We start from the raw sequence: 14,178 nt of genomic DNA, 5'->3' as shown, positions 1-14,178 counted from the left end.
TATCACAACTTCGATGGCGAAGGCGCATCACTGTCGTCATCCGGTTACGCCTGCCCATATCAGATAGTACCATTTGAAAGGTAGCTCTGAATTTTTCGACATAGTTAATGAGCTCCAATGGTTCATGCCCATAGTAAGCTGCGGAGCAAATTGAAATTTGCAAGCGGCGAGTCAGGATTTCCAGAGTAGCTCATTTGTAGATATTGGATAAAAAAGAATAACAATAACTACATGAGGGTACGCATTGATACAGACTGTCTCAGAGTTACTTTAACATTTACTGATCTGTCTACTGTATATGTCCTTAATCTTATTTTTCTACATTACAGTGAGACCATCAGCAAAGTGGTCGTGGACTATACAAAAATTATACAAAATGTGAGTGGATGTGTGTATTGCAGAGAGTACATACGGTCACATCTCATGCCCTGGTGTAGGAGGCCATAAAGCAGAGAGCCACAGTGGTCACAGAAGGTGGGGCTGGAGTAGGTGTGGATCTTAAACTTGTGCTTGGCCCTCGGGTCCTGGAAAAGACAGAACAAGGAAGAATGAATCATCTACTGTATATACAGCCACAATTCACTGTCGTCTTCTATTTAGCCCAGAAGACAAAAGGAAGCTCCATTCAGAATGAAGCATTGGACAGTTTTTCATCAAATATTTGATGATGTACTGTACTTTAAAAATAAGAGTTTCTTTTGAGTCAGTGCATGCTCTCTGTTTGCCATATGGGGATCATCATCATTAAAATAACAATGAATGAATGCTTGTCAGCCAGACATAATTATCATACATGGGCACCTGCACTGGGTTTTGATTTATACAAGTTTCATCAGAATCTCTCTGTTCACATCAGTGTATAAAGACTGCAAAAGCAGTACGGGACCCTGTATGGAGTCAGCCTTCCATGAAGTTTGTTTAAGCCCCATTGAACTTAAACAGGAACAGAGATACAGGAGGTAGTCAAGGGTTCACAATCTATCACACACACACACACACACACACACACACACACACACACACACACACAAACACACACACAAACACACACACACACACACACACACACACACACACACACACACACACACACACACACACACACACACTGTGGTGTTGTGATTGTTCTTTACTATAAGTTATTTCAGTTCAGCATTCTTTTTTCTGCTATCTGTAAATGTTCCTCAACAACGATGTACTCACACACACACATTTACACACACACACACACACACACACACTCACACAAGTCAAGCCAATTCCTCTTTTGCAAATATTTAAAACATAGAGAAACACACCTGCACCCATGGCTCAGTGGGCTTACACCCCTGCACCACACACACACACACACACACACACACACACACACACACACACACACACACACACACACACACACACACACACACACACACACACACACACACACACACACACACACACACACACACACACACACACACACACACACACACACACACACACACACACACACACACACACACACACACACACACACACACACACGTAGTGACATGAACCCACGGACAGTGTAGGAGTTAAAATATTTCTGCCAAGAGAATGCATCAAAGTTACAAAACATATAGCTGGAGTCTTATGAATTTCCAAATGATCTCCTTAAGTCTGATGTGGTTTTGTGGCTTCAAATAGTGGAATAATCGCTTATGGCTGACAAGTTTGAAGTTTATGTAGCAACCACAAGTGTTTACTGTGTGTGTGATTTAAGAAAAAACAAGCTGATTAATTTCTTCCTCCCTTCCACACCTGTCCTGGAAAACAATGTTTAATTCAGCCTGCCACTGCCTGATTTATACCCAGTTTCCTCAAGGTGTCTTCAGGCTGTGTGTATGTGTGTGTGTGTGTGTGTGTGTGTGTGTGTGTGTGTGTGTGTGTGTGTGTGTGTGTGCTTATGTTTAGATGATGCCCGTGTGAATGTCTGGAGGAGGTGTTGTGCGTGTTGGTTTCTTTGCACAATTGAGTTAGTGTTTGCGTTCGTGTGTGTGCATCTGTTGAGTTGTGATTGCTTCTCTGCTGCTTCTCTTTTTCTCAAGGACAAGATCAACTTTGACCAAACAAGGGAAGACTGTTCTGCTTTAAGATCCAGCCATGAGCAACAGCAGACAGGGCAGAGGGGAGATGGTGCCTGCCCTTGTACGAAGACTAATAATTAAATACATAAATGCCAGAGTTTTCTTTTTATCAATCAGAAAGTGTCACATTTTAAAGAGGCTGATTGGTCCAATCAGAAGACAGATCTGCTTATCAATAGCAATGGTGTGATGCATTTTTAAATAAATTCTACTGTACTTAATTACTTACTTCACATCAATTGACCTTGAATCAGGCCTGTGTTTAGGAGTGGGTAACCTGTAACGCATGATGTGAGTTTTTAAGATGTCTCTTTCATTTATTTATTTGTTTGTTTATTTATTTATTTAACAGTTTTATTTGAAGAATTCTAGCACCCTAAAATACAAAGCAGAATTTGAAAAAATGTCTTCATATCCTTATACAACAGTAATGAAAATCATTACTGTTGAAAAGTCTACATTTCTTACATGTCCCAAAACATCTGCGTGCAGCGGAGAGAATGTCCGCCTGTTTCAACTTGTTCCAGGAATTCTCAAAAAAGAAAAGGAAAGAAGAAAAACGAAATCTGGTGACAGGTCTTCTGACACTTCAGATATTTTAGGGGGCCATAGGGGCATCCTGTACCCTGGGGTTAGGAGCGACTACACTAGACCATTTTTTAATTAGCAGGTTAAAAAAAAAGATAAGAAAATAAGTAGTAGTATTGGACAAAATTAAATGAATGACTTGGTGGTGGAGCTTAAACCGAAAACAGAATACAGTACTTACAATGCATCAGGGACAAACAGATTGCAAACTGTTGTTGAGACATCATGAAATACTAAAAAAATGTTAACCTCATGTCGATACTGAGGTTCCAATTGATCACTAGCAGCAGGATTTCCTCTCTCAAGGTCCATACAAAAATCCTATCAACAATTATTACCAATGGCTAATTATATTCTTACAGCAGCTCCGAGTAACATTTAAATATCTTTTAAACTGCCTCATGTTTCCTCTGATAATCATAAATTACCTTTAACAGCAAACGAGACCATCAGTGCAAAGAAAGACGTTTTTATATAGTTTTTATTACTGCGTTGGTCTGGTCGCACACCCAGTCCGATTTTCGTTTCACGCGTGCATGCTCTATGGTCATATCCATATTGGTCGCAGATTTCAGTGTGGTGCAGCAGCGCGATTTGAGAAGCCTATCCTCCAGGTGAGGGAAGGGGAGCGGGAGCCTTGTTTGAGACAGTTATTTGTCGGCATAATGACTGATAACAGGGCTGAACCATCAAAGAAAAAAAAAGAGAATGCAATGAAGAAAAGCTAAAAGGGAGAGTGATAGGTGGGCGGGAGGGCGTTGCCAAGCAACGTATACACAATTTCACGGGAGCGAACTAGACTGCAGTCCTACATGAATGAGCGGTAGCCTACTAAAACAAAGTTTATTTTGCCTCACCAGCATCATCAGATGACCATTATTCATCTGAAATAGTCATTATTTACAACAACATAAACACATTACCTCATCGTGATCCATACTAACTGCCGTCTCTCGTTCATTCGCTTTGTGTGAGGACACGTAATCTTTCAGCTCCGTGAGAGAGAGTAGTTAGGTGACACTGCATCAACTCATTGCAATCAGGTGTGTGTAGGACTGACTGGCATTAGTAGACGAAAAGAGTCCGGTGCCCTCACACTTTCAACACACGGACATGCACTATATTGCTTCCTGATCATTTGAATCTCGCACGCCCGGCACGACCTAGAAAACAGCTTCACGACAGCTGGCGTTGTAAAAATACTACCGCTTTTGTCCAAAGGGGCCGCCAACGTGCCATGTTACTCGTAGTGGCTTTAAGTTTGGACCAAACTGGTGGACTAACCGACTGACAGAGCCACTTTGCCATAAACCACTTTTGTGACGCAAGAGCATTGAACATGAATTAGTTTATTTTCCCTGCCTGTGTGTTGCCAACTTTTTCAACAGTTCCACTTGATTACACTCATGGATACCACACACATTTAAAGCAGATGTGCGCGGTATGGTGCCTCTGAGCGAATGAGTGTATTGCATGGGGCATATGTTGTTGTGCTACTGTGGATATCTAAACTGAAAGTCCGCTCATAACATTAGCACCCGATGCCAGAGCAGTGACTACCCATTAGTCAGTGTTAACACTCAGACTGTTTTGACAGGTTTTTTGTCATGTGCCTTCTCTCCCTCCCTCTCTGCTTTTGTTTTGCTTCAACACACTGCTAGCCATTATTTCCCCTGCCAACAGCATCAGTCAACTCCACCCTCCCAACACACACACACACACACACACACACACACACACACACACACACACACACACACACACACACACACACACACACACACACACACACACACACACACACACACACACACACACACACACACACACACACACACACACACCACACACTCACACACTCACACACACACACACACACACACGGGGCTGTGTGACAGGCATACAGACAGGCTGATTGACATATGACAACAGAGAATCCTGGCTTGCAGTCACATAGAAGTATTGTTGTTTTTTTGTTTTTTTTCTTATCGATTTTGTCTTTAGTCCTCTCACTCTTCTCGCGTTAATGCCTACTGACTTCCTGATGTTCTACTGAACAGAGTAACATCATAATAAAACTGCTGTGTCTCAAACAAACAACCACATGATTGTGGGTTGTATTTTTAGTGGATATAAGCAAATTAAATAATAAACATGCACACATTATGATACCATTAAATGTTTGTTTGTTAACCCTTTAAAAAAGTATTCCATGCAATCTTTAATTTTATTTTCAAAATCATGAAAAATAAAACCAATCAGCACATTCATTCATAACTGATGAATTTAAATTTTAAAGCTTACTATTTGAGCGTCCCCGTGTTAAGTCCACATGCTACCTTTGCTCAAAAGCATTTCAGACAACTAAATAACGGATGATAAAGAATGAAACTATTGTCATAGGCCTACTTCCAATCACAGGGTAAGGTTAATCGAAATGTATACTTCAGCTGAGAAAAACGTATATTTTAGCCATTCCTCCCATTGTTATATACTAAGAGCAGCGCCGTCGTTAAGGGGGTAAAGGTTATGACGATTATAAGGGCCCACAGCCAGCTAGGGCCCACACAGCCCCCAGTAGAATCTATGACAAAATTATTGTGTAGGCCTATACAGTGAACTAATATATAATCATACGAATGAGTCCGAATTAGAACAAAGCCACAAGTCATACAATATTCTAATTGTAATCATTTCAATAACCCCCTTGGCCCCTTCTTAAAAAATGGTTTGGTCCACCCCGCGGTTCGTTCTTCCTCATTGGAATTAAGTGAGCGCGAGCGAAGTGAACTCCAGCAGGCGAGGATGCCCCCAAAAAAGCACAAGCTCGCACACCAGAAAAGAGATGAGAAGGAGACCAGAGTAGGCTATGAGCAGCAGAGCAGGGGCCCAGGACATCAAAAACAGTTTTTCTAAGAATGGTGAGAGTAAAACTACAGAGGGAGGCTGAAACAATTAGGCCTACCCTACTACTTGTTTATTCATAACATTACCTTTGACGGGGCGCAGGCTGGAGCCTACGTTAGCTGTCATCTGGCCGCGCTACACTCTGATCAAGTCGCCAGTTCATTTAAGAAAAAAAAAAAAAAGTCGCCAGTTCATTGTAGAGCAACGGTTCCTACTGTAGTTATAATAACTGAACGTTACTACTACAGTGACTATGTGTTTTACACATATTACTGTCTGACAGTGCTCCAGTAGCCTATGCGCCCATTCAGAGGCTGCATTGTATTGTATTATGACGCATTCAACTTCTACTCGGTAATTATGAGCATCTGACGATGGTCAGTTCCGTTCAGGGCCGTAGGACTGCGAACAGGCTTGGGGGGCCCAAGGCAGAGGGGGGCTGCACCCAAAAAATATAAAAACGTATTTTTTTTATTTAATTTTTTTTACTGGCTCAATTTAGGCCCCGAAAAATGTTATTTAGGAAAAAAATATATATATCAGGGGCCTTTCATTCGTCAGTACATTTTTGCTATTTTTTAAATAACATTGTTCGGGGCTACGAAGATCAGGGGCCTATATTGGGCCATTAATAAATACAAACGAAGGGAAAATTCCCAAAGCTGACTGGATTTTTTAAACATGTACATTTCTTCTTTCTGCTTTTTGGTCATTCTGTGTCTATAAATTATTCCAGAAAATAGTACTAAATAGCTTACATAGGAAACAGTTGATTTAGCCTTAGTTTTCTTCTCAAAGTGCACCAGATTGATGAATTCTACTTAAACATTTTAAAAAAAATCTTCCGGGGGAGCATTCCCCCGGACCCCCCTAGAAGGTCCAGGGTCCACGACACAGTCTCCCAAATTCCTGTGAGAAACACTGTGTGTGTGCATGTTTATTAAGAGTCATTAGACCAGGGGTTGTGTTCAAGTACGCGTAATGATTTGGTCATTCATCAATAGAAACATTGTGTTGTTATCTGGCTCAGAGAGGGACCAGTCACTCATACGTTTTGGATTATAGACAAACATAGAGACCGCCTCTCAGAGGGCCCATCAGGACTTCCTGTATAGGGGCCCAGAATTTGGTGCAACGCCCCTGACTAAGAGCACACTATTTTTTTTCTATTTCTTTTTAAAAAACACAGTTAAATGTACTATTACAGAGGCTGCAGGCTTCTCTGCCCTGATCAATAAAACAAATGCAATGTCATCGTGTTTTTCCACAGGCGTGTGATTATTTCTCTGGGAACGTTTTAGAGTTTCTGCTTGAGAGATTATTTCAAGGTTTTCTTGTTGATTGCGGAAGATATGCCAAGCAATCATAGTTGAAAAAAGACGACAAATGGACACACACAGACACACACACACACACACACACATTTTAATTCTTTATTTGAGTCCACCAATCACATTACAACAGACAGGATTCAAATATTTCCAGAAATGAGATAGGACAGTGTTCAAGGGTATAAAAAACATCTCCTGCGCCACACTGCCAGGCTGCCTGTCACCGCTGATATGGAGCAGAACTTTGACAGCTGTTTGGATGTCCTGCTGGAGAGCCCTGCCAGCCTTAACCCAGTGAAAACAAGATGGTGGACATGCCCCAAGCTGCCAAAGATCAACACCACCAGTTTGCTTTGATAGCCCAGTTCACTTAGTTTGGACAGAATGAGCTGGTACTTCATGATTTTATCACTAAAGGCAATGTCCATGTACAGATCGTAAACACAGCCTACTTCAAGCAGCAGCACCTGCCTACTGGCTCTGTCCAGAAACACAACATCCGGGGTGTTAGGGATGTTACAGAACACATCAGTAGAGCTGTTGAACCACTCCGGCATAATACGAGAATGTTTGTACATGGTCACATTTTCTGCCAATACTTTCTTTACAGCGCTAGCTATCAGATCGACAATTCGGTCGTGGCGTGCAATATAAAGTCCTTTGTACATAGTACAGCCATTTACAATATGAGCAACAGATTCAAGTTGATGGTCTGAGTGCATTATACAGTATGGATGGTTGTGTGCAGGGTACCATAGTGCCAGGTTGTATTTAGTAGGTAGCACCTGCAGTCTGGCTTTAGCTGTGAAACAGAGGATGTCCTCACCGACAGCAGCATTTGTGTACATGGAGTGTGAAGCAGAGTGGTTGGCAAAGTCCAGGCATGCTAGCTTCCCCTGCATTCTGAGTCCAGTCCAGTGTTGTTTGGTCTCTGCTTGCTTTACGTGGAGGAGGAGTCTCCTAGCTGTTGTGTTCTGTAGTGTGTGTTTTTCCTCATTGTAATTGACAGTAGCCTTGACTGTTACAGATGAGTCTGTGACAACTGCATCAGATGGCTGTGGTGCTGTGTGTGAGTTATGTTGTGTCCATTCCAGTTTAACTGTCATTCTGTTGCACAGATCATTTAGGTCCGGCCAGTCCGACCGGACTCCAAAGCCTGCAGCCTGTGTGTCCAGTTTCCCGCTCCTCTTCCTCCTGAAGCCCAGGAAGCTGTCCTGGCCTGCTGGGGCCAGGGGCACCTTCCTCTTCCCGAGGTCCAGCAGCAGGGAGGCTCTGGCTAGCTCTCTGACTGTTTTAATACTCCTTGTCCAGAGCGTATCTTTTCCAGCTGCATTAACGATGGCAGTTACAACGGGCGAGATGTTTAAGATGTTATGTTGCGATGAGGGAGCGAGAGACAACACGCTCCCGCTCCGCCATGTTGCGCACGACACAGTCTCCCAAATTCCTGTGAGAAACACTGTGTGTGTGCATGTTTATTAAGAGTCATTAGACCAGGGGTTGTGTTCAAGTACGCGTAATGATTTGGTCATTCATCAATAGAAACATTGTGTTGTTATCTGGCTCAGAGAGGGACCAGTCACTCATACGTTTTGGATTATAGACAAACATAGAGACCGCCTCTCAGAGGGCCCATCAGGACTTCCTGTATAGGGGCCCAGAATTTGGTGCAACGCCCCTGACTAAGAGCACACTATTTTTTTTCTATTTCTTTTTAAAAAACACAGTTAAATGTACTATTACAGAGGCTGCAGGCTTCTCTGCCCTGATCAATAAAACAAATGCAATGTCATCGTGTTTTTCCACAGGCGTGTGATTATTTCTCTGGGAACGTTTTAGAGTTTCTGCTTGAGAGATTATTTCAAGGTTTTCTTGTTGATTGCGGAAGATATGCCAAGCAATCATAGTTGAAAAAAGACGACAAATGGACACACACAGACACACACACACACACACACACACACACACACACACACACACACACACACTTAAATATATTTCCATATTTGATCTGAATGTGCAAGTTTTACTCATAATTATGTTCTGAGAACTCATAAAGGGACACCAGTAGACCAGCCATTATGCCAAAGTGTTTCTAAAAATAAAACAAGTTCCAAGACATTAATTTATGTCTTAATTTATAAAAGAATCCTGAAAGGTGCTGTTTAACTGCAGCAAAAAGGACCTCTAATACATTTTCCTAGCAGTAAAAAAATATTTAAACAAACCTACTGTGAGGAGATATCTCAATAATTTTCAATGTTGACTTCCATAATTATAACACCAATTATTTGTCTTAGCAACACTCACAGGAAAATATGGAAAGTAAATTTTAGAGCTTAGACATTCGAGACCCTGCGACGCAACGCGACGCGACACACACACACACACACACACACACACACACACACACACACACACACACACACACACACACACACACACAACACACACATACACACACTGGCAGCTCATTAGAGGGTGCACAATGTCTTCCCACTTCCCCTGAAATCACATGAACTGGATTTAAAATGTCTAATCAGATCCGCTTCTAAATGAAAGTGTTCTCCAAACATGAATAATGAATATTGTGTGAAATATTAAATTTTTTGGCAAGTGTCTGTGTTTCCTCTGGGTGTGTCCATGTCTTCTCACAGTTCAAACACATGCAGACTAAGTGAACTACACACTGTGAACTTTCCCACAGCTGTAGAAGTGAGTGTGTTTATGGGATTCAGCCTTGTGATAGAGCGTCCAGGGGAGTGCCCCGCTGCTCACACACTGATATAGACTATGTGTGGGAGACAAGTCATTACCAGTTAGTTACCACCCTGCTTCAGTGCAATGCAATAAAGCCAACACAATGGAAATCAATGTCTGCAATTGAGAACATACAGTATGTTGTAATGTGTTCATACATTATTTCCCCTATGGACTGGCATTCAGTGTTTATTTGTGGGCATAAATGCGTAGGAGAAAGTACAAAAATGTATTCAATTTGTGTGTGTGTGTGTGTGTGTGTGTGTGTGTGTGTGTGTGTGTGTGCATGCTCTGATTGTTGCTGTATAGGTTTACATGGGGAGGCAGAGTAGGAAGTAAATCTAATCAGGTGTGTGTTGTGACAGTTCCCTGTGAAATCAAGACAGTCCACAAAACTTTGCATCGAGAGAAACTTGCGGGGGAAACAAGCCTATAGGAGCACATCTAAAGCTCACCACAAAAATCTGTTATTTATCTGGCAAAATCTGTAAAAACAACTTATTCACCTACTCATTCTAACATTCCACCAGAATGTGAATTTTCCCACATTTTTGAATTTTCACAAACTGTGAAATTAATCATATGACTAACACACACACACACACACACAGTTCTATACCATTAGCTGTGGGCATGAAATGTAGGTTTCATTACAAGATCCCATCCCTCGACCTCTCCCACAGGAACCCATTCTATTAACCCAGATCTATAATTGTCTTCTTCTTTTAAACATACATAGCTGACAGAGAAGGGAAAAGGAGAGAGAGAGGGAGGGGAAGGCATGATGAATGCAGACAGAGAGACAATATCACTGATTAGAATAAATCTGCGTTGTGCCTGTTGTGTCTCCCTCTATAGCTGCATCCATCTGGTGTTCTTCAAATACCCGCCCGCCTGCCCGCCCTTTGTTTTTCCTTCATTAAACGTATTCGACCCACTAACATTATCAGTTTCAAGGACTCTGAGAAATGTTCAGGATAGATAGGTCGAAGCCTGAGGAGTCATTTTATCCTGTCGTAAATGAAAACCATCGTAACACAGACATCGGCCCACAACGAATGATCATTTATTTGGTCTATTAAAAGTCACAAATGATTTTACATGCTCCAAAAGATTTTCCAGAACCCCTTGCTTCTTTAGAAAAATAGTCAATTCAGTTTAGTACAAATAATATCAAGAATTGTTCACATTTGTGAAGCTGGAACCAAAGTATTAAAACAATATATAATCATATAATAGATATATATCGTCAAAATTGTTGCCAGTAGTTTGTAATTATCTGGCTACTATAATAGCTGAGCATTACTACTAAACGTGGACAATAAACAGTGACACTTCCATGTGTGATGAAAATATTCTACAAAACAAGAACCTGCCTCGTGATCATTTGGATAGTCTTCTCTTAGAAATACAGAAAGATTAAAACCAAGCTAGACTTTCATGATCTTGACCAAACAAAGACTTCACACTGAGGGGAGAAAAAACACTGCTTCATTTCCAAAACAAAGCTGAATCTTAAAAAGCATGACTAGGGTAAACCATGTGTTCTTTTGATGAACTATTTGACGGATGAACGGTAGGAATATGCTTCAATATGTTGCCCAATCAAGCTGATGACTGAATTATATCTGCTTCTTCGCAGGGTTTCAAGTTGAAAAAGCCTTTTCTGTAGAGGCATGCGTGGGTGAAAACATTGTGTCAGGCAATACATCTGATACCATTATTAAAGAATCGTGACCCGGGTGTTACATTATGTTCATAGACAGTGTCTGAGCACCACCATGATAAAATAATACAATTTCATTGTCCTCTTTCCGTCAGAGCAGGCTATACCCTGTCTCCCTGTATCTATGCCTATATTTAAACGTGACACTAAAAGATACATTCCCTACATCCCCGCTGTGCAACAGCACAGGTCATAAGAGCATGAACTCATTAAGGAAGCGACATGGTGAGGCCCCGTAATTAAGAGCAGGGGCCCCCTGGGCAGAGTGGCATTTATATAGAGGATGGACAGAACAAAGGTAGAAAAAGAGGGAGGGATGGTGCGGGGAGAGACAGTAGAGAAAGATTTAGTGGAAGCCCAGAGGTAAATGTATGCCAAATATAGACAAGAGGCCAGAAAAAGGGCACTGAGAGGGAATACAGAAGATATAGGGAGATGTCAAGAGATGTGGAATGACATTTTGAAGTGACTGATGAAGCATAAGGTTATCTGCGCCTTGTTTCAAACAGCCGAGTAATAAGGGCTTTGAAGACGTTCTAAAGAGAATAAAGTATTGAAGGAAAATTCAGGTATTCTTGAACCATGGCGTACCATGTGGCTGTGGGTGTTTGTTATGCCGTAAGGATACTTGTGATATATGTTGGTAGGAAACACTTAAAGGGATTGTTCAGTATTTTGAAGTGGGGTTCTATTGGGTACTTAGGCATAGTTAGTGTGTTACCTAATGGAGATGGTGATCAGCACAGTCAGTCACTAAACAGAGTTTGGGTAACGCCGCTGTAGCAGAAGTCAGCATTGTACTGTTGCAGAGGGGGCCAGAGGAGAACGTTTTTTTCTCCACAATAATGAATGCTTACCTAAATATCCGTTCAATTTTAAGCTAAACTGATATTGTTTCCGCAGGATTTGTTTGCCGCCAGACAGCTGTTTATTTTGTATCAATCAACGGCTCGATTCAGAACTAATGCGGATTATTCAAGAGACACAGAAAAACAAAAATAAATGGCTGTCTGGCGGCAAACTAAAGCTGTGGAAAAATCTCAGTTTAGATTGCAATTGAACAAATATTTAGGTTTTAGGTTAGCAATTATATATGTGGAGAAAAAAAGTTTTTCTTCTGGCCCCCTCTGCAACAGTACAATGCTGACTTCTGCTACAGCGACATCTCCCCTAAACTCCTTATAGTGACTGCGCTGATCGCCATATCCATAAGGTAACAAACTACACCGCCTAAGTACCCCATACAACCCCACTTCAAAAATACTGAACTATCCCTTTAATCTAAACATATATTTGCTTCAGTCAGAGGTACTAGGAATTGGCTTCTGCTGGAAGAACAAATCCCTTTGACAGTCAAACATTGTGTTCACATGTGCTGTTAAAAAAAGTTATCTTCAGTTAAGTTCGTCATGCCTGCAGTTGTGCTGACAATGTTGTTCTGCTAAGTGAGAAATGTGTGCAACCAACTGTGAGAAGCTGTAACAATATATTCTGAATCAATCAACAATACTATGTAAGGCTGAGGAAACAATATATAATAAAGGTGGGTGGTGGAAGGAGTAGGAACAAATGTATTGCAATGCTCCATTTGTTTACAAGGGCATCTTGAAATAACTTTTAAGCTATGCCTTTCTAAGAAGTCTGCAGATATCATAAGAAGTAGAGGTGGGCATAGATTAATTTTTTTAATCTAGATTAATCTAGATTAATTTTGGAATTAATCTAGATTAATCTAGATTAAAATGGCTCATTTGAATTCATTCATAATATGTGTGTGCTCCCTAAATAATGACTCAAAGTAAGTCTTTGAGAACGTGTTTCTCAAGCCAGGTGGCGCATCAGACCAGGGGCTCATCTCCTGTTTCCAACATGCATCACAAACTGCTTGAGGAAGCTGTTCTACTATGATAATTGGTGATGAAAATAAATAATGTTCAACAAGATGTTACTTAGTAACGCGTTACCGGCATCGGACCTCTTTTTTCAGTAACGAGTAATCTAACGCGTTACTATCTCCAAACCAGTAATCAGATTACTCATCAAAGTCACTGTGCGTTACTTTTTCTGTCATTTTCCTTAGTGAAACATTTTACATAACTGCACAAATGACTGCGATTGCGATTCTATGTAAATAAATGTGCGCGCATGTGTCTCTAAACTCTCCAACTGCTCCAACCGCTCCTCTCGTCTTTTTGGTAGCGCCCCTCGTCTCTGCCATGCAGCGTGTGTGTGTGCCTGTCTGTGTCTGTGTGTGTGTGTGTGCAGCAGCATTACGGCCGAGTCGAACTGTGGCGCAAAACAAAGTTTTCCCCCCGATGAAATATAGCGTCTGCTATGGGGATATTTAGGATTCGGGTACGGTGACGTTGACGTTGAAGAGATAGAAGTGTTTAAAACTTGGAAACTTATAGTCACGTGGCGACCGGTGGCCACACACACCCACCCTGCGTTCCAATACCCGATTGTGTCGTGGGCAAGTGATGGAGAGAGAGAGAGCGGCGGGTGTGTGAGAGAAGCTTCGCCCCTCGTCTCAGCGTGTGTGTGTGTGTGTGTGTGTGTGTGTGTGTGTGTGTGTGTGTGTGTGTGTGTGTGTGTGTGTGTGTGTGTGTGTGTGTGTGTGTGTGTGTGTGAGTGTGCAGCAGCATTACGGCCGAGTCTAAGCTGAACTGTACAAATGACTGGCTCCCTGAGCCGAACCGGAGGTGGAATAAGAGATTAACGGCGATATTTATTTTATCGCCGATAAGAGTCTGGC

At 41.6% G+C, this 14,178-nt stretch overlaps 1 protein-coding gene across 1 annotated transcript in view; it reads right to left on the bottom strand.

The window, feature by feature from the left end:
- Nucleotides 1–14,178, bottom strand: part of LOC307263544 (protein kinase C beta type-like) — an 82,519-nt gene that overhangs the window by 41,216 nt on the left and 27,125 nt on the right. Inside the window, exon 4 of the mRNA XM_080044709.1 lies at nt 413–524. Within this exon, the coding sequence (XP_079900835.1) occupies nt 413–524 (112 nt within the window). The remainder of the gene's footprint in view (nt 1–412; nt 525–14,178) is intronic.

This window comes from Ammodytes marinus (assembly GCF_949987685.1).
Source record: "Ammodytes marinus genome assembly, chromosome: 16".
NCBI classification, from domain to species: Eukaryota; Metazoa; Chordata; class Actinopteri; order Uranoscopiformes; family Ammodytidae; genus Ammodytes; species Ammodytes marinus.
Note: the sequence above shows the minus strand (reverse complement) of the source record. Positions and strands in the feature narration are given on the sequence as shown.